The sequence below is a fragment of the Gigantopelta aegis genome, chromosome 9 (genome assembly GCF_016097555.1).
Source record: "Gigantopelta aegis isolate Gae_Host chromosome 9, Gae_host_genome, whole genome shotgun sequence".
NCBI classification, from domain to species: Eukaryota; Metazoa; Mollusca; class Gastropoda; order Neomphalida; family Peltospiridae; genus Gigantopelta; species Gigantopelta aegis.
The window spans coordinates 38,350,889-38,375,007 of record NC_054707.1 but is presented as its reverse complement, the minus strand read 5'-3'; the positions used below and the strand labels follow the sequence as shown (position 1 = coordinate 38,375,007).

The 24,119-nt window shown below is 39.4% G+C and overlaps 1 protein-coding gene across 1 annotated transcript in view; it reads left to right on the top strand.

Moving 5' to 3' along the window:
* Positions 1 to 24,119, top strand: part of LOC121381571 (signal peptide, CUB and EGF-like domain-containing protein 1) — a 96,533-nt gene that overhangs the window by 16,592 nt on the left and 55,822 nt on the right. Inside the window, exon 2 of the mRNA XM_041510902.1 lies at positions 276 to 911. Coding sequence (XP_041366836.1) covers positions 276 to 911 — 636 coding nt within the window. The remainder of the gene's footprint in view (positions 1 to 275; positions 912 to 24,119) is intronic.

Here is a 24,119-nt window from a genome sequence, read left to right as displayed (position 1 = left end):
TACCTATAATATCAGTGTTTCTGCCAGAAAGAAAGTTTTAAGTATGGCGCCATGCAGTTGAATATTTACAATGTGCGACAGGGGGTATGGGGGCCTCCCCCAGAAAGAAAATGGGTTAGGTTTAGGGTTAGGGTTAAGAAAATCATACTCTAATGATAAGAGTAATTAATTTGGTCAAAAGGTGAGTTTAAATATTTTTTGCAAAAATGTAGTAGAGACCATTAATTCTTAGTGTGCTAATTGGTATGATCTAAAATGTGCATTATTCATTGCAGGTATTATTCAAATATACGGATATGGATTTAGCAACAACTTCGTGGAGATAGACCTACGGTACGGCATCGTGAAGGGATACAGTCCTTTTATATCGTTTGTGTCCACCCCAACTACAACACCAGACCGGTTGTGCAACGGGCAGGCCGTCATCAGAATGGATTTCTCAGGACCTTACAAGGGAGCCAAGTTGCTGCTGGACTACGGAGAGTCCCCGCGTCTGTGGACCCTAGACATTTCAGACTCGCCCACTGGTGACGGGTTTGGAGGGGACAACGGGACCACGAGCAACAACGCCGAGACCCAAATCCATAATCGGCAGCTTCGGATTTACGGAAACTCCCTACCAGGATACATGGAAGCGTCCACCAATGGCGGGAACCTGATGAAGGTTGAGGACAACTTCGTGAAGAAGGGGAGTAAGGTGTCCCTGGACATCAGCGACGAGAGGGTGGAGTGGATTCAGGGGCGAAAGAGGGATTACATGGAGTCGGAGTTTCTGTTCACCCTCAGTGGGCAGCCCACGGAGTTCGGGCCGGTGGAGCGAGACGTCTATGTTGGATTTAACCGAGTGGTGAGAGCCCCGCATCGTCACGGCAGCGGACTTTGCCGAGTGACGATCTCTCTGTATGAACCAGGTTAGTTCGTAGTAGTTTTGTAGTTCATATATTCCTTTTACCACAGCTGTCGTAGCCTTGACATGATCTATTTGTGCTCGAACCAACCTCAGAGCTGTACCCTCCGGAGCTGCACCCCCCCCCCCCCCCCCCCCCCCGAGAATCTCACTTTTTTTTAACTCCAGAAAGTAGCATACACATCTCAGGGTTTCATTTGTATAGCGTTTCATTTATTTTATAAAACGTTGTGCCCCCCCCCCCCCCCCCCCCCCCCGGATTTTGATCAGGGTACTGCCCTGAACCTATACACTACGGGTCTTTTAAATGATGTAAATCTAATATATATATATATATATATATATATATATATATATATATATATATATATAATTACCCCCAAATGCACCTAGTAACATCTGTGAATCAAAGATTTTACCGAAGAGCGTGGACCAATATTAAGTAGATCGCCCCAGTCCAACGTAGGCATTATATGAAATTACCCCGCTATTTCACATTTCTCTTCTACGGGCCTAAATATAAAATAGAACCTAAAACACACTCTAGTGTGCCCTCTAAGTATTAAAATGTGTTTTAACTACATGGTGTATAACCTACAAAGTTAAAATTAGATCAATAACAAGGTCATCTCCTGGTAGACAGAGAGAATACTACATACACGGGATGCCATTTATCTTACAACAAATTGTTTAAAGGAAAACGTATCTAACGAGCGAAAGCGAATGCGTATTGTTCTTCTTACATATCCCCAAAAGCCAGGTTTAAAATATATTTAAACGTCTTTTCCAACTAAAACTTATTTAAGGCCTTTCCGCTTGCAGTTAACTTATGCGTAAAAGAGCAGTCGGTTTCAGGTGAACTTATACATCACAATTTCGGTCGTGCTTATTTCATTGGATGGTATGGCTGGGTCATCACCATGGAGCAACCAATGACAGATCTCAAAAGTGATCTCAAAGGTATGTTAGAGACGTAAATGATCTACAACGAGTGATCATCTCATATGTGGGTGTGTAAGAAAAAAGGGCACTTCTAGAGATACAACTGCCCCCTAGCACGGCTAGCCATGGTCCTCAACCCTTTACGCTGAATCCAGTACCGTGCGTATTAGTTTCGGATTCTGTATCGCCATACTTAAAAACAAATGTTTTTGAATACACATGCTCTTATACCAATAAAATAAACTTAAGGTCCATATTACGCTTGAAAGTGATCATTTCTGCTTGAAATATGTATTCACTGCTGTATATCCGATGTTCTTGGTTGTCACGTGGTGTTTTCATGATACAATTTGGTACACGCCACAATCTGCATGATACATGCTTTGTGTAAAGAATGTTTATAATCACGAAAATAAGTAAGCATTTAGTGGTGTCTAGATACGATTTTGTACATGTTAGGTTGGGGCTTGTTTAATTTGAGGACAATTATTGATCTATGGAATCGGTATGTATGTCAGATGTGAAGACTTGATATTTAATCAGAAAGCTTCAGTTTTAACGAGAAATACCATGCAATGTTGAACCCATCCACTCTCACAGACCCCTCCCCCCCCCCCCTCCCAAGAAAAAACAACACCCAACTCCTACAAAACAAACAACAAACACAAAAAAACAACTCCCCAACTCCTACACCCCCAACCCCCCAATAAAACACGTCTTAAAAACAAAAAAACAAACAAAAAAACAAACAAAACCCCCCCCCAAAAAAAAAACAAAAAAAACATGACACCCCACAGCCCCTCCACAACAACAATAAGACCCCCACAACAATTAAACAAAAACGAAAAAGAAAAAAAAGTATCTTTAGTAAGATAGTATTTATGTACATTAAAATATTTTTAACAGACACCTTCCCCACATGATTATTTAAAGAATGACCCTTATTTGATTAATATCAGTTCACTGAGTATGATTCATTTATTTCAATTATATGATCAGTTAGAAAATGAATATCTTCGAAAAGCATACTGTATACGAACATAGCCAAGACGTCACTTGTAACTTGGGTTTCTCGGATGTAATTCTTTGTCAGATATATTTAGCACGATCTCCACTTTCACAGAGATAAAGCCTGTGTGATCTGAGAAAATCTTTCCATTAGAAATAACTAAGTCTTTAATCTGGTGCTCTTATTGGAATTAAGTTTATCTAAGTCACAAAATGCGCCTTGAGTAATGGCCTTTTGTAAATGAAATCCACAAAATTGTCCAACATACACAGAAGTGGGAAAAAAATATTAAAAGGTTTGTGGCTCTGGTTTGGAACTAATCCAACACCTAAAAGCATTTATTCACACTAACCGGTCATTGCGTCTTAAATGTAGAAATTCGAGTTGAGAGGAAATAAATGAATGCAATTAAGCTTTCATCCTAGACCCAGAGAAGTAGTCCAGGAATACTACACTTCAACCTGGAAATAAATAATACATCGATGAAATTTTCAGAATACTTCCAAAATGTCATTAGAAACAACATACCAAAATTACTCTCGGTTCCCTGTCGTGCTTTTCTCAGAACAATTAAAAGTTAAAGTTTGTTTTGTTTAACGACGCCACTAGAGCACATTGACTTCTTAATCATCGGCTATTGGATATCAAACATTAGGTAATTCAGTGTAGTTTTAAAGAGGAAACCCGATAGTTTTTTTTCCTCAGAACAGAGATAATATAAATGTATAACGACTACAGAGCATTTTCTGATAAAATGTACTCCCCCAACTCCCCCAAACAACCTATTTTAATCACACAATAAAAAACGGTTGCTTCTATCAACCTAAAACTAGACACTGGCATGGGTTATGATACATTTTACAATATGGCTTAAATATTTATTATTTATATGTAATTATATATTGACATCCAATAGGCGACGATTAATAAATCAATGTGCTCTAGTGGTGTCATTAAACAAAACAAACTTTAAAATTCTCAAACTTTAACTATATGGATTTTTTTTTTTATTAGAAATATTCTGCAACTATCCCGAAAAAATTGAAACTATGTACTATTTATTTCGGGAATATGTCTAACTTGGACCTAATGCTCCTGGACTAATGAAAGAAAATAGAAAAGATGTTTTTGCCATTAGAACATCGCTGTAGATCCGCTACATCATTCTATTTATAGACGTTAGAGATTTCTGGAAATACAAAATTTTCTCCAAATAAATAAATAAAGAAACACGCACTTTGCTCTGAAATAAATAAATAAGTAAATAAAAATCCTTAATTAATTAAAAAATAATATTAATAAAATAAATGAATTATAATTGCCTATTGGGCCGCCGAAATCCCTTTCATAAACGTTTATAACGGTGTAGTATGAGCATTTTATCCACAAATAATACAACACATACTACGGCCTTTAATACACACGCCCACAAACTCCAATTCTGGGAGCTTGCCTATCTTACTGTCATCCACTCATCTCTTAGCACCACGAGGAAGTTCCTGCGAACACTCATGCCTTTCTGCGTACCAGCCTCGGTAGTGTAAGTGGTAAAGCCATCGGACTTAAGGCTGATAGGTGATGGGTTCACACCCCGGTACCGGTTCACTCAAAGATCGAGTTTTAACGACTCAGTGGGTAGATATAAGACCACTACACCGACGTCGAACTCACAAACCAGTAACAACTAACCATTAAGATATTACCCTGGCCAGACATTCTGGGAATCTAAGATGTTTACCCAGGACAGCGTTCTTGAACCTAAAGTTGATTTAAGCATGGAAATAAGGTAAAATGAATTAACCTATTTCCAAATTTTCAAACAGATTAGAATTAATTGCTATTTGCAGTTTAGCTTGAATTGTGTTCGGTACGTAGTCAGTGGGATTATTCTACGTCCCAGGACATAACCGTCTGATGCCTACAGCTTTAGGTTTTGTTTGAAATAATGTGATGTGTAAACGTACGCAAGAATAACAATAAAAATAAGCAGTGGCGTAGCGTGGGTTGCCAGAGCTCGGGGCAAGGCGCCCGGGGCAAGGCAAGTATTGTACCCCACTAACCAGTGGACCTTTAGCACTCCCCGAGTCCCTTCCACCAGTCCAGAATTTTGTACCCGGGGCAACCGCCCCGGTGAACCCGCCCACGCTACGCCGCTGAGAATAGGAATAAGAACAAGATCATTTAATAATTATGACGATGGTGCCCCAACGGTTATGGCCCGATAGCACTGTGACTAGTGTTGGGAATCGATAACAATTTTACCATCGATCATCGGTTATAATCGGTTTGCACGAACCGATCAATTTTCGATGACACAATCGGTTAGAATTATATGAACATAATTTAGGATTTAAATTATACGGATCATGCACCTGTTGACGTGTTCACCCTATAAATGGCTAATTTTACCGTTAATAACTATTCAATATATTTTTTTTTCTTCATGTATACGTGAAAACAAACCCCAACCCCAACATATTGAGTTATATATATATCCTCATATGCCGAAGACTACGTCCTGAGTGTAAATAAAATTCCGTTCAGTTCAGTTCAGACATCAGTTCTAGCATCTAAATTGGAGGAACAATTACAGGTAACTTAGTCCCACACACACCGGCCTCGGTGGCGTCGTGGTTAGGCCATCGGTCTACAGGCTGGTAGGTACTGGGTTCGGATCCCAGTCGGGGCATGGGATTTTTAATCCAGATAAACCACTTTCACCGACCAGTGATCCATAACTGGTTCAACAAAGGCCATGGTTTGTGCTATCCTGCCTGTGAGAAGCACAAATAAATCCCTTGCTGCTAATCGAAAAGAGTAGCCCATGTAGTGGCGAGTGCGGGTTTCCTCTCAAAATATAACCGTAAATATAATGTATTGAGTGCGTCGTTAAATAAAACATTTCTTTCTTCTTCTTTTTTTTGTCCCACACATATATGTGACAATCGATTATGGAGTAAAACTCCATAATCGATTGTCACATATAATCGATTGTCACACAGTATTATAAAATAATCGAGCATCAAATCAGAAGACGCAAACCGACCAATTTTCGACTATAATCAATCATTGGAACATCACTAATCGTGACGTCATAATACGGTAGGGGCGGGACGTAGCCCAGTGGTAAAGCGTCCGCTTGATGCGCGGTCGGTCTAGGGTCGATCCCCGTTGGTGTACCCATTGGGCTATTTCTCGTTCCGGCCAGTGCTCCACGACAGGTATAACAAAGACCGTGGTATGTACTATCCTGTCTGTGGGATGGTGCATATAAAAGATCCCTTGCTGCTAATCGAAAAGAATAGCCCTTGAAGTGGCGACATCGGGTTTCCTCTCTCAATATCTGTGTGATCCTTAATCCTTAATGTCTGACGCTATATAACCGTAAATAAAATGTGTTGAGTGCGTCGTTAAATAAAACATTTCCTTCCTTCCTTCCTTCATAATATGGTATTCGTTCAGTCACCTCACATAGTTGAAACAACAGTCAGAATTGAAGACATTAGTCAGACATTGGTTCTACTTACAGTAAATACAATACAATACAATACAATACAACACAACACAAACACAACACACACAACACAATACACAACACAATACAATACAATACAACACAATACAATCCAATCTATTGTATGAGTACACTGGTTAAGGGGACAGATTCCCATTTCATAAAAGAAAGAGAAAGCAAACATATGAACTTCATGTATATAGTAATAACAACAGGAAACAACAGAGATTTAATACACATGTCTGCAGCAATATGCCACACATACATAAATATACATACACATGCGCACGCACGCACGCACGCACGCACGCACGCACAAACACACATATTTACATTTATACACGTGCACACAGACACACACACTCAGACGCGCGCGGACGCACAAGACACATGATAACAATATAGTAGTGTACCAAATAGGCTATTTCTTGTTCCAGCCTGTGCACTACGTGTTAAATGCCGTGGTATGTGCTATCCTGTCTGTAAGATGATGCATATAAAAGATCTTTTGCTACTGATGCAAAAATGTAGAGGCTTTCCTTTGTGAGACTGTATGTCAAAATTACCAAATGTTTGTTATACAATAGCTGATGATTAATAAATCAATGTGCTCTAGTGGTGTCTTTAAACAAACCCTTTAACTTTGCAGACATCAGACAGTCAATCAGAGGTTCTACTTCCTGTAAATTCTGACTGGTGGTTTATTTGAAACCAGACTAATGATGAAAATGAAAGAAAACAGTAAGCGTTATATAAATTCAAGAGGTGTTTTTATTTTGCACTTTTTCAGAACTACTAATACTACGGCCTTTGATGTACCAGTCCCGGGGCACTGGTTGAGAAGGTGGAAAATCTCATTTCACCAAGGGTGATCGATCCCAGGACCCACCGTACCTCGAGCGAGCTCACGACCACTAATATACACCTAATACTCAATAATGTCTTTATGCAGTACTTAAAGGGACATTCCTGAGTTTGCTGCAATGTTTAAGATGTTATCGACTAACAGAAACTTTTTAACGATTGTAATTAAATATCAAATATATTTTCCTGCATAAAATATCAGTGGCTGTATATTAAACATGTTTCTGATCGTTCTAATATTTGTACTAGGTTAAATTTCATTTTATTTCCTAAAATATTATTTTTTCGTACGTACGAAATTATTTGAAGACGAACATCCAGTTTGGGCTTCTTACAAATATTAAGACGACCATAAACACATTGAATATATAGACACCGATATTCTAAACCAGAAAATATATTTAATATGTAAATTTAATCGTAGAAATATTTTATTAGTCGGAAACATGTTACAATGCAGCAAACTCGGGAATGTCCCTTTAATACAAGACACTGCTGCGTTAATACTGTTACTCTTATTATATGAGGGACGGCGAAACGAATGTCTCGTATGTCAGTAGCCGACTGCATATAGCATTTCATTTATTTCAAGTTATTTTCGTGCTTATATTAGTATCCAATTAAAATTCAAGCACGCTGTCCTGGGCACACATCTCAGCTATCTGGTCTGTCTGTCCAGGACAGATGGTTAGTGGTTAGTGAGAGAGAAGAGGCTGTAGTGGCCTTACACCTACCCACTGAGCCCTTAAGAACTCGCTCTGGGTTGGAGCCGGTTCCCGGGCTGCGAACCCTGTACCTACCAGCCTGTAGTCCGATGGCTTAACTTTAGTATAGTTATTTTTCAAAACATCAACCAAATAACTTTCTTTCATTTAAAAAACAACAACAACTCAGTTTTATTGCATTATATACAAACCGTAACTGCAAATGTTTTACTATTATTATTATGTTAACTCATTACACAGTACAACTTAACGCAACCATTCTCTAGCGAGCACTGATGAGCGTGTCAAAGTGGCTCATTCTTTGTAGGTGTTTAGTACTTGTAACATTTACAGTAACGCGGCGAAATAATAGGTCTATTGCACTGAACGAAAAATAAATGAGAAAAAGATACGTATTATAATTTAAAAAAACATGCACAGTTTCTTGTAACATTTATAATACCGAGGAAATATATATAAACTTAATATACATACTAAAAATTACACTGGTATATTACATATTGCGGTTGAGTGCTCGCTTGAGATTCTTGCGTTGCAGGATCGAAACACCTCGACGGATCATTCAACTGATTTGTTTTGTTCTCGTTCCAAACAGTGCACAACAACTGATCAAAGCTGTGGTATGTGCTTTCCTGTCGGGGGAAAGTGCATATAAAAGATCCCTTGCTGCTAATGGAAAAATGTATCGGGTTTCCTCTGATGACTATGAGTCAGACTTACCAAACGTTTGACATCCAAATTCATTGTATCAATATATTTGCTTTTAAAAAAATAAAAATGTATATACTCTGTCAAAACAGAAAAGCGTAGGTGATAGGGAAAGAAGAAAAGTGTTTGATTTTACAAAATATCGTGTGTTTTTTTGCATGACCTTGTTGCTGCATGACCATGTTTGTTAATGTTCCTGGAATGAGACAGCATGCCCAAATGCACCCTACAACAAACTTAACGCACGTTGTGGCACGTTGTGCGGCAATTGCAGGAAATTGGCGTGACATGGTCAGCTTTTGGCGAATGCACGTGAAACTCGGGTAAATGATTGGGGTAGTGATGGGTATTTAAACCTGCAATGCTCGCAATGATGCCTCATTTCCATTTCGACGTAGATAGGTTACAAGATGCCAAGACTAAGCCTGCCGAATCGAAACATTGCAATAGGCGCCTCCAGTTAGGTGAATCGCAGTCAGCAGTCGCACGCCACACGAACGTCCATCAGAGCACCATTTCACGTCTCTGGGACAGGTACCACCAGTTTCAATCAGCTGAAGACCGGCCCAGAAGTGGAAGACCTCGCATAACAACTGCAGCACTAGATCGCTATATCCGGGTTCTACACTTGCGTCACCGAACTGCCACAGCAACGAACACTGCTGGACGCATACCTGGTTTGAGAAGGGTGTCTGTACAAACCATTCGAAACCGACTTCGAGAAGCTGATTTACGGGCTAGGAGCCCGTATGTTGGCCCCGTCCTGCGACGTCAACATCGACATTTACGTGTTCGCTGGTACACGAATGTGCAGGGCTGGAACTTGGGAAACTGGCGGCGAGTATGGTTCAGCGACGAGTCACGTTTCCTTCTACAGCGACGTGATGGACGACAACGTGTTTACAGACGCCGCAATGAACGTTTTGCCAACAACTGCGTCGCCCAAGTTGACAGATTCGGTGGAGGGAGTGTCATGATGTGGAGAGCCATCTCATACACCGGCAGAACTTGTGTTCGTACAAGGCAACCTGACACCTGTACGCTACCTGGATGAAATTCTTTGCCGTCACATGCTTCCCATTTTGGATCGACAGAGAGAACCCCTTCAGTAGGACAATGCCAATGACAATGGATTTCCTACAGAATGAGAACATTAATGTGCTGCCATGGCCATCAAGGTCGCCAGATCTCAACCCCACTGAACATCTACGGGACGAACTGGACAGACGTGTACGCCAGCGTGACCCGGAGCCTCAGACGCTTCCGCAACTGTCACATGCACTGCAGGAAGAATGGGCTAGGATTCCACGTGCCCGGATTCAAAGACTCGTTCAGTCTATGCCAAGGAGATGTCGCGCAGTGATTGCTGCTGCTGGTGGACACACACGGTAATGCTTTCAGCGCCGTCAGTCCATAGCAAGAACATTGTCACATACTCATGTCAAATTTGACTGTGATACGATCATAAATAACGAAATTATGCCACTTTGTATTAAAGAGATAATTCCATGAATATTTCGCCTATGCGTTTCTTTTTTGACAGAGTATATTACCATAATTAGTTGTAAAAAAAAAAACCCGCCAACCGTCTATTTCTACTTTTAGGAGATGGCTGTTGTTGCTAATAACATTAATACTTTTAAGCTTGGTGCAGGTTGTCTGAGATATACAATGCTAATAATATCCCATGCCATCTGAAACCATTGATGACTGACATGTGAATATTGTCATGTTAACTGTTAAAACGAGGGGGAGTGGGGGGGGGGGGGGGGGCGGTATCGTCGTATTCATATTCTTTGTTTTTCTTATTTTTTTCTTCTGTTCATTCACTAATTCATTTATTTATTCAAAACAAGCGTACGAGACGCGGGCAGGTGTGTGTGTGTGTGTGGGGGGGGGGGAATCCCCCCCCCCCCCCATTACTGGAGCAAAACCTCAAATTCGGGCAAAAATTATAGATATTCTGACAAAATGTGCTAACCTGAGACCTTTTTACCATGTATTTCCATCATTCTACCCTGAGAATTAGTTATAATCCATGTAAAAATGCGTAGTGTTTCGTTTGCAACCCTATACACCTGTTTGGCAGGAATGCTAATATGAATAAATGTTGTTATCCAGATTCGGGCATTTTCGTTTAATTCGGGCAAAAGCCAGCGTGGCCCCTACAAAATTGGGAGCCCGTACGCCTGTGTAATTACGCTCTCGCTCCATACAAAACCACAACCCGTAGGTCCATGAGTGGGCATGTCAGTATTTCTCTTCAGGGTGTATACTACTAAGTCAAATCCCATAGACGACAATAGTAACATATGTGGCTAAAACTCCTACCTGCAGCGTATCAATCGACATAAACGCCACGGATATAAATACTACCACCCCTCACCCTTAAAGTGAATCAGAATAAATTAGGGATGAAGCTGCTCATTTCAGAGATAACGGGTAGCGTTTATGACTACCCTAGTTCCGCTCAAAATTCGAGTACTTTCTTTTACAGGTGCCCCCTATATATTTCAAGCACAAGGCTACTTGACACAATGGTACTAGATGAGATAAAATTGCATATAGTTTTTGCCCAGATGAAACTATTTTTTTTACAACCACTCACATTTATCACCAAGCGCAGGACTGGTGGTGTTCACTTTTCTATCAAAAATTCGGCGCACCTCGAACTTTGACCCAGCTGGAAGTGATTTGGTTTAGTACTACCTTTAGGTCACGACCTAAAGGTAGTACTAAACCACTAAAGCATCAAAATTGGTCTACACGCCTGCTTCCTTTTTAATTTTAGGGGATCGTCAAAATTGTCGTTCAAATTATTTAAAACTTTAGAACGAAAACCATAAAGTGTATTTTCATTAAATAGTACACCCACTAATTTACTAATTATAGATCACCTTTTGTTCACCCCCCTTTCTGTCCTGGAGAGGACAGCGTGCTTGAACCTTATTTGTATACAACAATCACTATTAATAGACATGGCAATACAAAAAGGTTTTAATGCCAAAACACAAAACTGACATGAAACAACTAGAAAATGACACTCAAAATACATCTGAAAGTATTCGGATTAAGAATTAACTACAAACCACTAGTATTTCGACAGCTGTATCAAAATTAAAACAAAGTTGCCCCTGTTGGGAATCGAACCAACGACGAGAGATAAGAGTACGGAAGGAGAAATTTCGCCAGCAACCAAGGTCGCAGCCGTGAACGATTTATGAACACCGGCAAACCACAGACAACGAATGCTGTGGCGTGGTGAGTCATGTGTCTGGTGGGATTCACATGGTAATACGCCATTCTTCCGTTCAATATTGGTGCATAATTCTCCACGTGATGAACGTCCAAGTCTTGCCAAACTGACGGTCATTATATTATCTTGTGTTACCTCATACTGAGAAACCCTGCTATGGTTTCCGTTACTCACGGTCGGGGATTTGTGAAAAATTTAAAATATTTGCACAATGCTGTTAATATTAGTTATATAGCTAGTACCGTACAGACAAACCTGATCAATTTGCCATGTGCATCTGTAAGGCAACCTCCAGTAATTGCACCACGACTGATATATCAAAGGCCGTTGTATGTGCCATTCTGTTTGTGGAATGATGTATATAAAAGATCACTTGCTACTAATTGTAAAAATGGAAAAAATGTAGGGGGGTTTCCTCTTTAAGACTATGTCACAATGACACAATTTTTAAAATCCAATAGCTTATGATTAATAAGTCAATGTTAAACAAAAACAAACTTTAACTTAAGGCAACCATTTGTCTTACAACGCACTTTAAAATCATATAATGTAGTACAACTTGACTTGTGTGGTAAGCAGCCGTAAGAAACCGCAGTAGGTTGTAGTCTTGTCTGTTGGAAAAAAAAAAAAAGAAAGAGAAGGGGAAAACCCCGAGAAATTCCCCCTCCAAAAACACAAACAAACAAACACCCCCACCCAACAAACCCACAAAAAAAGAAAAAAACAAACAAACAAAAAAACCCAGAAAGAAGGAAATGGGATGGAGGAAGTCTGGAAAAATACACCCTGTATTGAGGTTAGTTATGTTTTAATTCATGATTGCAATTGATCCACCAATGACCATCAGTGTTTGATCCTAACTATTATACATACTGTCCGATGCTGTCAGTAACCCCGTAGGAAACACATCTTTAAAGAGTTAGCATGTCCCAAGAAGAGACTAAAAACTTTGAGTTGGGACCACATCAAAGGAAGAAACTTCATCCCAAAATCAGTGAGTGACCTAGTTGGATATAATACCTCTGCACCAGCCAGTGGCAATACATTTCATTATTTACTTTGTGATCTCATCCTATTGATTGTAAAATACGAAAAAGGCTGACCATGTTAATGTGTGGGGGTGTGGGGGAAGGAGGCATAGTAAATTATTGAGACCATCCTATGGACAAGAAAAATTGCATTTGACCTCATCGTTTTGACTGTGCAACAGAAGTTGTTAACACCATTCTCTTTTCAAGAAAGTAACTTTCTGATGTCAGAACATTTTGTTGTCATAGAAAAGAACCTATTGACCTCAAAATAACGTGTTGACCCCATCCTATTATGAAGGAAAAATCACTTGTTGACTGTCATAAATAGAATCAGTTGACTCCATCCTGTCGTTTGGCAAAGAGAAGTAAGTTGTTGACCTCTTTCTGTTGACAAAGAAAAGAACGTATTGACCCAATCCTGTTGAAAACATTTTTTTCTCTGTCTACTCTACTTGAGACATGAGCAGGAGCCAAAGAAGTGTCGAGTCCGACTCGTTTGCGAATGATGTCAGACGGCACATTTAGATTTCACGCCGCCGTCAAAACACTCTCTCCAAAGATGCTTGCTTTAAACGACTTAAGTGCGCAATATGAACACTAAGTGGTTATAACACGCCCAAGTATCCTCAGAATGAGAAGTTAGAGTGTCTGTGCAACTGGAGCTTCAAAGACGTTTACCTGGATTAGTGCACGTTAGCAGTTTCAAAATTAATATTAAAATGGGTTTCTGATGGTAGTGGTCATGAAAAACGAGTGATCTGTCTGACGCAAATCGTACAAACTCCACCACAGTGGTTTGCACCTCGACATTGGGGCATTTAATCAGACACGTACCACCAGAGATCATTGTTACTTGAAGACGAAAATAAACACATCGCGTTGAGGCTTTTAAAAGTTATATTTACAACATGTACAGTAGGTTTGTTTTAAAATGCCACACAGGTGGGGGATCGTGTAACAATAGTGCGATGTGTAATGCATTCTCGCGTCTGGTATACATTATATATATATTGGGAGGATTTCTTTGAAGAACTGGAATCCGTGTTTGAAATTTTGTTCGGACATGACATGTGGTTGACTGGTTGTATTTCCACTATAATAAAACGAGAATAATGGTTTAATAGACGTGTGTGTATTACAGGTACTGATATCGATTAAACATTGATGTGTTCGTTAACGAATACTTGTACTAGGCACCCCAACCCTGACACTGCCATTCTATATTCTGGGGACAATAAAATATTACTCCCACCCCAAAAAAACCCCAAAACACCCCCCCCCCCAAAAACAAAAAAACAACAACAAAACAAAAAAACAACCCAACTTGTACTAGACAAAGTTGATGTTAAAGTTAGTTTTGTTTAACGACACCACTAGAGCACATTGGATGTCAAACATTTGGTAATTCTGACGTCTAGTCTTAGAAAATACCGGCTATATTTTTTCCATTATTAGCAAGGGATATTTTATATGCACCACGCCAGAGATGATAGCAGATACCACGACCTTTAATATACCAGTTGTGGTGCACAGGCTGAAATGAGAAGTAGCCCAATGGACCTATCGACGGGGATCGATCCTAGACCAACCGCACATCAGTCGAGCGCTTTACTATTGGGCTACACCCTTCCCCATATAATAAATAAAGACTGAATAACATGGTAATTTTTAAATGTGATTTACTGAGAGCGACTCGGAATCCCCCACCCTCACAGACGTCAAACGGCTCCCTACCAACATTGTCCCTGTTGTCCATCGCTAATATTTAGCACATTCATTCAAGGCAGTATATTATCTTGCTCTCACCTCCTTTCAAAAAACTAAAACTGGTATCCACATAAACCTCAACACTTAGTATGTTTCCCGCTGCTCACTGATTTGTTTGTTTATTAATCATATTTGTAAGTAATATGAGCAAAACGCCCAACAGCAATACAATTACATACATACAATAATAATTTAAACAACTCCCCACCCACCCCCCAAACCCCACCCCCCAAAACAAACAACAACAGCAACAAACTACAAACAAAAACAAACCACCAAAACACAAACGAAGAAAAAGCTACAAACAAAAACATAAAATGTCATCACTTATTTAGTTTTTGCTTGCCTGCTTACTTATTTCCTCACTTATTTATATGATAATATTGATTTCAGCTGCTGCTGATATTATTTTAACCGGAGGTTTACTTCCTCGTGTATTGAAGACTGAAATAAATGCATCGTTTCGAATAGTTGAACCAATCCTTGAACACACCTGTAGGCATTATATGGCAGTTAAATAAACTTGATGAAACGTTTATATGCATGTTATTTCACATACCTATGACAGACTTGGCCAGTATTCGCGTCTAACGAATGGTCACACCCAACATTTACTCAAAACAAACTTCCACGCCCAGCCATTTCGTTACAATCTGCAAAGTCATGTCTTGACTTTTTGTTGTATAACTAACTACGGTCTTTTTGAGAGAAATGTGTTAAACTATACTCGTTTTACGAGTTTCGAGTTTTTGTCTGTCTATAAGCGTACGAGACGGGGGTGGGTAATGGAGCAAATCCTCAAAGTTGGGGAAAACAAACCCAGTAGAGATATTCGGGTAAAATGATGTGGCAAAAAACCTTTTCACCACATATTTTCATCATTCCACCCACAATATTAGTTGTAATCCATGTAGAAATGCGCAATGATTCATTTGTTTAGCTATTTGTCAATAATATTAAAGGAAACATAACACGAGACCATATTATAGCTCATTTTAAAAGAAAAATGATATAAAAATAATATACAAATAACTTTATAACAATAAAATACGTGTAGTTAACTTAAAATGAAGAAATTACGCTAATCAGTATCAAAGTACGATTTATGCATATTTCTTCGTGAGCGTTCGGAAAAAAAGGGAAGTGACGTCAGAGCCGCTGTACTCTTCCATTGTTGTTAACTGTTTATATATGGAGTAAGGGGCTTACGATCTTTTCAGTCCAACAGTGCCGTACTGCGCGGCCTTTGGGTGTAAAAATAAACAGTTTAAACGATCGGAATTGTCTTTTTATGGTTTTCCAAAGGATTGTATCCGAAGAACGACGCGTGTATTTTATCGCAAAAGAAAAGATTGGACACCAACACCGCATAGTACTTTGGTGTCAGCCTAATTACAGCCCGGAGCCCGAACGTTACCCGGAGACAAAAACAGTACTCGGTTGCGAATGCCGAGGTGTACATTGTACATATTTGGCACAAAGATACACCTCAGCATGATGTATTTATATATGTTAAAACAAAAATGTAGAATTTTTTATTTATTTATTTTTTTGGAAAAAAAAAGATTTTTCATGTTAGGGCTGTAGGCCTACATAACAAAATCTGTATTCACCGTCCGAAGAAGGAAACGTCAATAAGTAATTAAATATGGCATATACAAACATGGGATTTGGCATGAGGATACATCTCAGTACGATGTATTTAAATATGTTTTTTTTAAAAACGTGTAGAAAAGAATAATAATTTTAAATAATGTTTTTAATCTTCGGGCGGAATACGTCACAAAAACGTTCCTCATCGCCCGAAGCCCCAAAGCAACACGAAGTTCAATACAAAAAACCCCACTACTGTCGGTGTCGAAATAACTATTATGTTTCATCCACGGGCTGACTTGAGAATCGGAGTGTTGTTTTAGTTAATTGGTCCTTTCTTTCCGTGGCCTGCACATGTGATTCCTGATTGGCAGGTGTATATTGCAGGGTATCGACCAGGTAAGTGATTACCACGGTCTAGACATACGTACAAAATACGTGCCAGTTTTTTTAAGATCACAGGGTATTGTGGCGTAACCTGTCGCGACTATAGTACAATGTTAATGGACATTATCAGCCGCCCTGCTTCATTACTGTAAATAATGCTGTAAAACCCTTGATTAAGTAGACTTTCTCATCTAAAATTACAAAACTGACCAATTACGTAGTACCAAAGAAAAGAAAATTATCACTTGGGTATCGTGAGTGGTCGTTTTTACTCTAACGCACCCTACCAATAGGCCTAATAATATGCTACTTTTTTTATGAGAAAAATACTATAACCCCATTTCGTTCTATTGATGCAAATAGAAATATATTTAGTTTAAAAGTTGATTATACTCTCAAGTCATTTATGTTGTTTTACAAGCCAGGTTAATGAAAGTGAAGCGCCTTGTCGTAAATTAGAGCATACAGATTTCATTATGTACAGTCCGAACATAAAAAATGCGATATTTTCTATAAAAAAACACCCCAAAATGTTTGTCCTACATTTATATTTTTTACATATTTAAATACATCATATCGAGGTGTATCTTTATGCTAAATATGAACAGTATACACCTCAGCATTAGCATCCGAGTTTTGGTTTTGTCTTCGGGTTACTTTTGGGCTCCGGGCTGTAAATTGGTCGACCGGTCTGGTCTGGCACCATCAGTTTCTCCACCCTCCGACTGTTGTAAGTAAATGTGTCTTTCTTCATTTACTAACAGCTCATATTGATACGGCAAAACGTTTTGCGAACGAACACTCATTGTTTTGGTAAGCTGTGCAAGTCTTAGATTCTTTATGAGTGGTACGGACTAATGCTTTTAAGTGTAAGGCTTCAGATCAAGCGACGCGTCTCTGACGTCACGGACCTCGTGATTGCCCTGCTCATTAAAGATCGGCAATTTCCGCTAAGAGCTCGTATCTGGGGTTCTTTTATAGAGATATTTTAAGTAATTAATTTTTTATAATTTTTTTTTTTTTAGGTGATTCAATTTATAATTAATTGTACATGGTTGGTGCCAAATATGGTTTACGTGACATGTTTCCTTTAATATGAATAAATGTTGTTATTCAGATTCGGGCATTTTTGTTCAGTTCTCGCCGTCAATGTGACTTTACTGTCTAAAGATAATTTAGTTGTAACTTTTTATGGTTATGTAGTTGAAGGTACATCTTTATAAATTTAAAAACAAAACTTACTAAGTAAATAATTGAAGTTAGAGTTTATTTTGTTTAACGACACCACTAGAGCACATTGATTAATTAATCATCGGCTATTGGAAAAAAAAGAAAGACATGTTTTATTTAACGACGCACTCAACACTTGTTATTTATTTACGGTTATATGGCGTCAGACATATGGTTAAGGACCACACAGATATTGAGAGAGGAAACCCGCTGTCGCCACTTCATGGGTTACTCTTTCCGATTAGCAGCAAGAGATCTTTTATATGCACCATTACACAGACAGGGTAATACATACCGCGGCCTTTGCTGTACCAGTCATGGTGCACTGACTGGAACGAGAAATAGTCATACTCCAGATCCAATAATGTCTTTACGCAGTATTTAATGTAAGACACAGCTACCTTAATACTGTCCAATTGGCCCACCGACGAGGATTGATCCCACACCGACCGCGCATCGAGCGAACGCTGTACCACTGGGCTACGTCCCGCCCCTTCGGCTATTGGATGTCAAACACTTGGTAACTTTGACATAGTCTTGGAGATAAAAACCGCTACATGTTTCCATTAGTAGCAAATGGATCTTTTATATGTACTTTATGGTTATGTAGTTAAAGGTACATCTTTATAAATTTCAAAACATAACTTAATACCATTAAATAATTAAAGTTTGTTTTGTTTTACGACACTACTAGAGCACATTGATTAATTAATCATCGGCTATTAAATGTCAAACATTTGTTAACTCTGACATAGTCTTAGAGAGGAAACCCGTTACATTTCCCCATTATTAGCAGGGGATCTTTTATATGCACTTCCCTACAGATAGGAAACACATACCACGACCTTTGAACAGTTGTATACGTATAATTGGCGGGAATATGCAATTTTGAGGTTACCGCTTTAATTAATTTATTTTAGGCCCGCCGGAAAGAATCTTTGACTGGGCGGTGGTTGTGATACAAGTAATGATTCATATTTAAAACAGATGACGCAAAACTACCAAGGGAGCACGATGCATATATAATATACAAGTCTGTCTGTCTTTCTGTATATATCCTACATTTGAGAGGCAAATTAGACGCGAACCCACCGCCGACGAAAGCACAGCTCTAGACCAGTGCAGTGTCGATCATCATTATGTTTTACATAAAGACAATGAAAACGAAGCGGTGCAATGAAGCCGCCCCGTAGACAAGTAATCGTTCTCATCACGGTAGGGCATTGTCACGTAAGATTGTGGAAATTAGAAATGATTCTTCTTTTGTTGCAGACCTCGATGACCCAGACTTTATAAGTGCTCTGTCTGCGCTCGTTATAACCAATCGATCTAGTCGAGACCACATAAAGTGGCCCGAAACCCGGGGTCACAGCCTATGACTGATCACCAACCGTCTGTACGCACACAGCACTGATTCCTCCCAGCTTCTTCTCTAAGTATACTCAACGAAATAAGTAAAGGTATTAAAGAAGTTTGATGGCGGGAAAGACCGTTAAGTTCCTTCCATCGTCTTTTTTTCGCAATTGCAATGGAAAAGAAAGGTTAGCTTAGACATAGACTTAGACTTAGATAGGGTTTTAACGTGCTAATATACCTCTGTGGTTTCGAACACGCCTATCCCGAGTCCGGGTTCCGATATGATCGGTGGTCTGACTCGGGGCAGGGAAAGGTTAGCGATACGTGTACACGTCTGTACGGAGGAATAATTTACCTAAATTTCTTTTTAAGTATACTGTACAAAATAAGTAAACAATTATCGCCCCATATCTGCATGATAATCACTATATTGCAGTACACGATTTTTAGTAGGTTAAAGGGATATTCCTGAGTTTACTGCAATTTTTACCATGTGAATCGAAATGTGATCGACTAATAGAAACTGTTTAACGATTTTAATTACATATCAGATATATTTTTCTGTATAAAATATTAGTGGCTGTATATTAAACGTGTTTCTGATCGTTCTAATATTTGTACTAGATTAAATTGAATTTTATTTTCTAAAATATTGTTTTTTTCGTACGTACGAAATTATTTGAAGACAAAATCCAGTTTGGGTTTATAAATATTAAGACGACCAGAAACATGTTGAATATACAGACACTGATATTGTAAGAACATATATTTAATATGTAAGTTTAATCGTAGAAATATTTTATTAGTCGGAAACATCTTACATTGCAGCGAACTCAGGAATGTCCCTTTAATAAGTGGTCGGTTGCATTTTATTCCGAATACAACCAAATCAATTACTGTCACACAAAAAGTATCCCAATAGCAAATCCATTACCATACTGGAAATTAAATGTAATAATCAGTTTAACTAATGTTTTATAACACACGTGAGTGGTAAGAACAGGTTCATGAAACTACTGGACGCCAGTACAATAATAAATTGACTCCAGTCATTTGAATACAGAATATCCCTCAATGAATACCATCCCATTGTGGCGTAGAAGCAGACATGCTCCCAAAAGCGGGAAGCAAACTCAAGCAGATATTGGAATCCCTCATCATACCCAGAGGTGAAAACCATCATAAAGAACAACTTTAACACTATCTGGAAAGCAAGACTGGAAGTAGGAAAATACAAGGATTACCTTGAAACCCTGGACAGGACACGACACATTGGCGCTTACTCTCCCACCTCTATAGATTCAAACTGGCCCACTCTGATGAATGTCCACGTGGCACAGGTGCCCAAACACCAGAACACATCCTTCAGCCCTACCCATCATACAACGATCTGAGACAAGAAACCTGGAGGTATCCAGTGAACCTCAAAGAAAAACTTTGGGGACCGGCGACGTCTCTTCAACAGACAGCAGACGTCCTAATGAGAACAAAACTGGAAGTCTGATCATGACTTTGGGATCGCAGAAGAAGAAGAAGAAGAATACAAAATGTCGAGCAAATCACCAAAAACCCAAATGTATAACTACTTTATTCTTCCTACAAGCTGATGTTATTTAGAATAACTCAAACCTCACTATGAAAAACATTGAGGGGAGTGTTGAATTGATCTCCTAACTTGGGTTATTGGAAGCCATTTAACATATTATCATGTTGATGCCGTATAGGGTGCTAAAAATTACTCTCCTTGAACTAGACTCAGGGGATTGATTATGATGGGGAGCGAGAGCAACAGCTACCATTAAATGTCGAGGTCTGTAACTAAACTGCATCCCCAGAGGCGGATCCAAAGGTGAGTGGGACTAGGGAGACGCTTCCCCTAAATATATTCAAGTGCCTCTTTTTTTCTGACTTTAAAAAACAAGAAAAATTGGGTGGCCCTTTCCCCCCCCAACCCCCCCCCAAAAAAAAAAAAAAAAAAAAACACCCCCAAAACCCCCCCCCAAAAAATGCTGGATCCGCCCCTGATTGCACCTCGCCAACAACGTAAACATCTTGAACAAAATGTTCTTCGTGTCATCCGTGATTCTGTTTGTGAACGTTATACGAATCACCATAATATAGGAAAACATAACTATTGACCACAGCGACGAGAGCGCTACAAATTGATGCATGAAGTTGTCTAACGGAATACAGTATTAACTGCGGAGACATCTATTTTTAAAGAAGGAAAAAATAAGTTATCATTGAACAAGATGCATACTTGGTAACAAATATTATGTTACAGGACAAGTGACGTTAGCGAGGTTACGATTCCGATGATGTACCTGTACCTATACTGGTGTGCTCACTGTATAAAGAAGGAAATGGTTTATTTAACGACGCACTCAACACATCTTAATTACGGTTATATAGCGTCGGACATATGGTTAAGGACCACACAGATATTGAGGGAGGAAACCCGTTGTCGCCACTTCATGGGCTACTCTTTTCGATCAGCAGCAAGAGATCTTTTATATGCACCATCCCATAGACATGATAGCACATACCACAGCCTTTGATGTATCAGTCGTGGTGCACTGGCTGGAGCGAGAAATAACCCAATGGGCCCACTGACGGGGCTCGATCCAAAAACCGACCGCGCATCAAGCGAGCGCTTTACCACTGGGCTACGTCTCGCCCCAACTGCATAATGGCACCTAAACATATACGATAGTTGTGATTCGCAAGTTATACACATACGTGTATTGGTATGCAAAGCAACACGTACACGTACGAGAATTGTAGTTATGATTCGCAATTTGTACACATACATGTATTGGTATGCACAGCGACAGGTACACGTACGAGAATAGTAGTTATGATTCACAAGTTGTACACATACGTGTATTGGTATGCATAGCGACACGTACGAGAATTGTAGTTGTGATTCGCAAGTTGTACACATACGTGTATTGGTATGCACAGCGACACGTACACGTACGAGAATTGTAGTTGTGATTCGCCAGTTGTACACATACGTGTATTGGTATGCACAGCGATACGTACAGTACACGTACGAGAATTGTAGTTGTGATTCGCAAGTTGTACACATACGTGTATTGGTATGCAAAGCGACATGTACACGTACGATTATTGTAGTTATGATTCGCAATTTGTACACATACATGTATTGGTATGCACAGCGACACGTACACGTACGAGAATAGTAGTTATGATTCACAAGTTGTACACATACGTGTATTGGTATGCACAGCGACACGTACACGTACGAGAATTGTAGTTGTGATTCGCAAGTTGTACACATACGTGTATTGGTATGCACAGCGACACGTACACGTACGAGAATGGTAGTTGTGATTCACAAGTTGTACACATACGTGTATTGGTATGCACAGCGACACGTATACGTACGAGAATTGTAGTTGTGATTCGCAAGTTGTACACATACGTGTATTGGTATGCAAAGCGACACGTACACGTACGAGAATTGTAGTTGTGATTCGCAAGTTATACACATACGTGTATTGGTATACACAGCGACACGTACACGTACGAGAATTGTGATTCACAAGTTGTACACATACGTGTATTGGTATGCACAGCGACATGTACACGTACGAGAATTGTAGTTATGATTCACAAGTTGTACACATACGTGTATTGGTATGTACAGCGACATGTACACGTACGAGAATTGTAGTTGTGATTCACAAGTTGTACACATACGTGTACTGGTATGCACAGCGACATGTACACGTACGAGAATTGTGGTTGTGATTCACAAGTTGTACACATACGTGTATTGGTATGCACAGCGACACGTACACGTACGAGAATTGTGGTTGTGATTCACAAGTTGTACACATACGTGTTTTGGTATGCACAGCGACACGTACACGTACGAGAATTGTGGTTGTGATTCGCAAGTTGTACACATACGCGTAGTAATATGCATAGCTACACGTACACGAATTCTAATTAACTTGGTTGTGAAACAGGTTGAAACGTGTGGTTAGTGTTGTTCATTATACTTCACGCCTTGCACGTGTTTAAAAAAGTGTAATTAGTTTACTGAAACAAGTTGATTTCTTGTCTAGTTTGAATTCATGAAATTTTTTAAACGATCGTAGGATTGGCATGATATAACCATACAAAGTCTGTATATACTTAACATGAAACGCCAATTAAAGCGTACGTTTATATACAACTTGTAACATATTTTACACGCATGGATCGACTTGTGACCTGTACGTAGTGCGCAAAAATTGATTACGTATGTCGCATTGCCGTACGCATGCACTGGCAATGACAAGTTTCCTCTAAATATTTCGGTTACATTGTCGTCTAACACGAGCAGTGAGTACATAAAGCTCACCCCCACCCCCATCCCCTCCATCCGCAGTTCAACAGCATAACGACACCAAGTGGCGTTTATTTTCTGCGCCAAATATGCCTGGCTTGTTATCGTCCCCGGCCCGTTACCAGGAGCTATAAAACAGCTGTTTGTCTGTTTAAACTCGGTCTTAAGTACCGTACCATGATCGTAAAATATGTGGAAGTAATTTGTAAACAATAAAACAGTGAGAAGCAATGGGGGTACTGTGTTAAACCTGGCCTCGCCGAACGTAGAATTATTTAGCGTCGTCTGAACGAATGGTGTTGTTTGTAAGACACAGAAAAAAGAAAGGAGGAAAAAACAAAAAACCGAAGAAGACGATAAAGAAATGTCATTAAGTTTACAAGTAAACGCCTTTTTGGCTTACCATTTTGAATTTTTAAAATTATTAGCCGCCGAGTTGCAACCCATTCTCATTATTAGTCTCGCTGGGA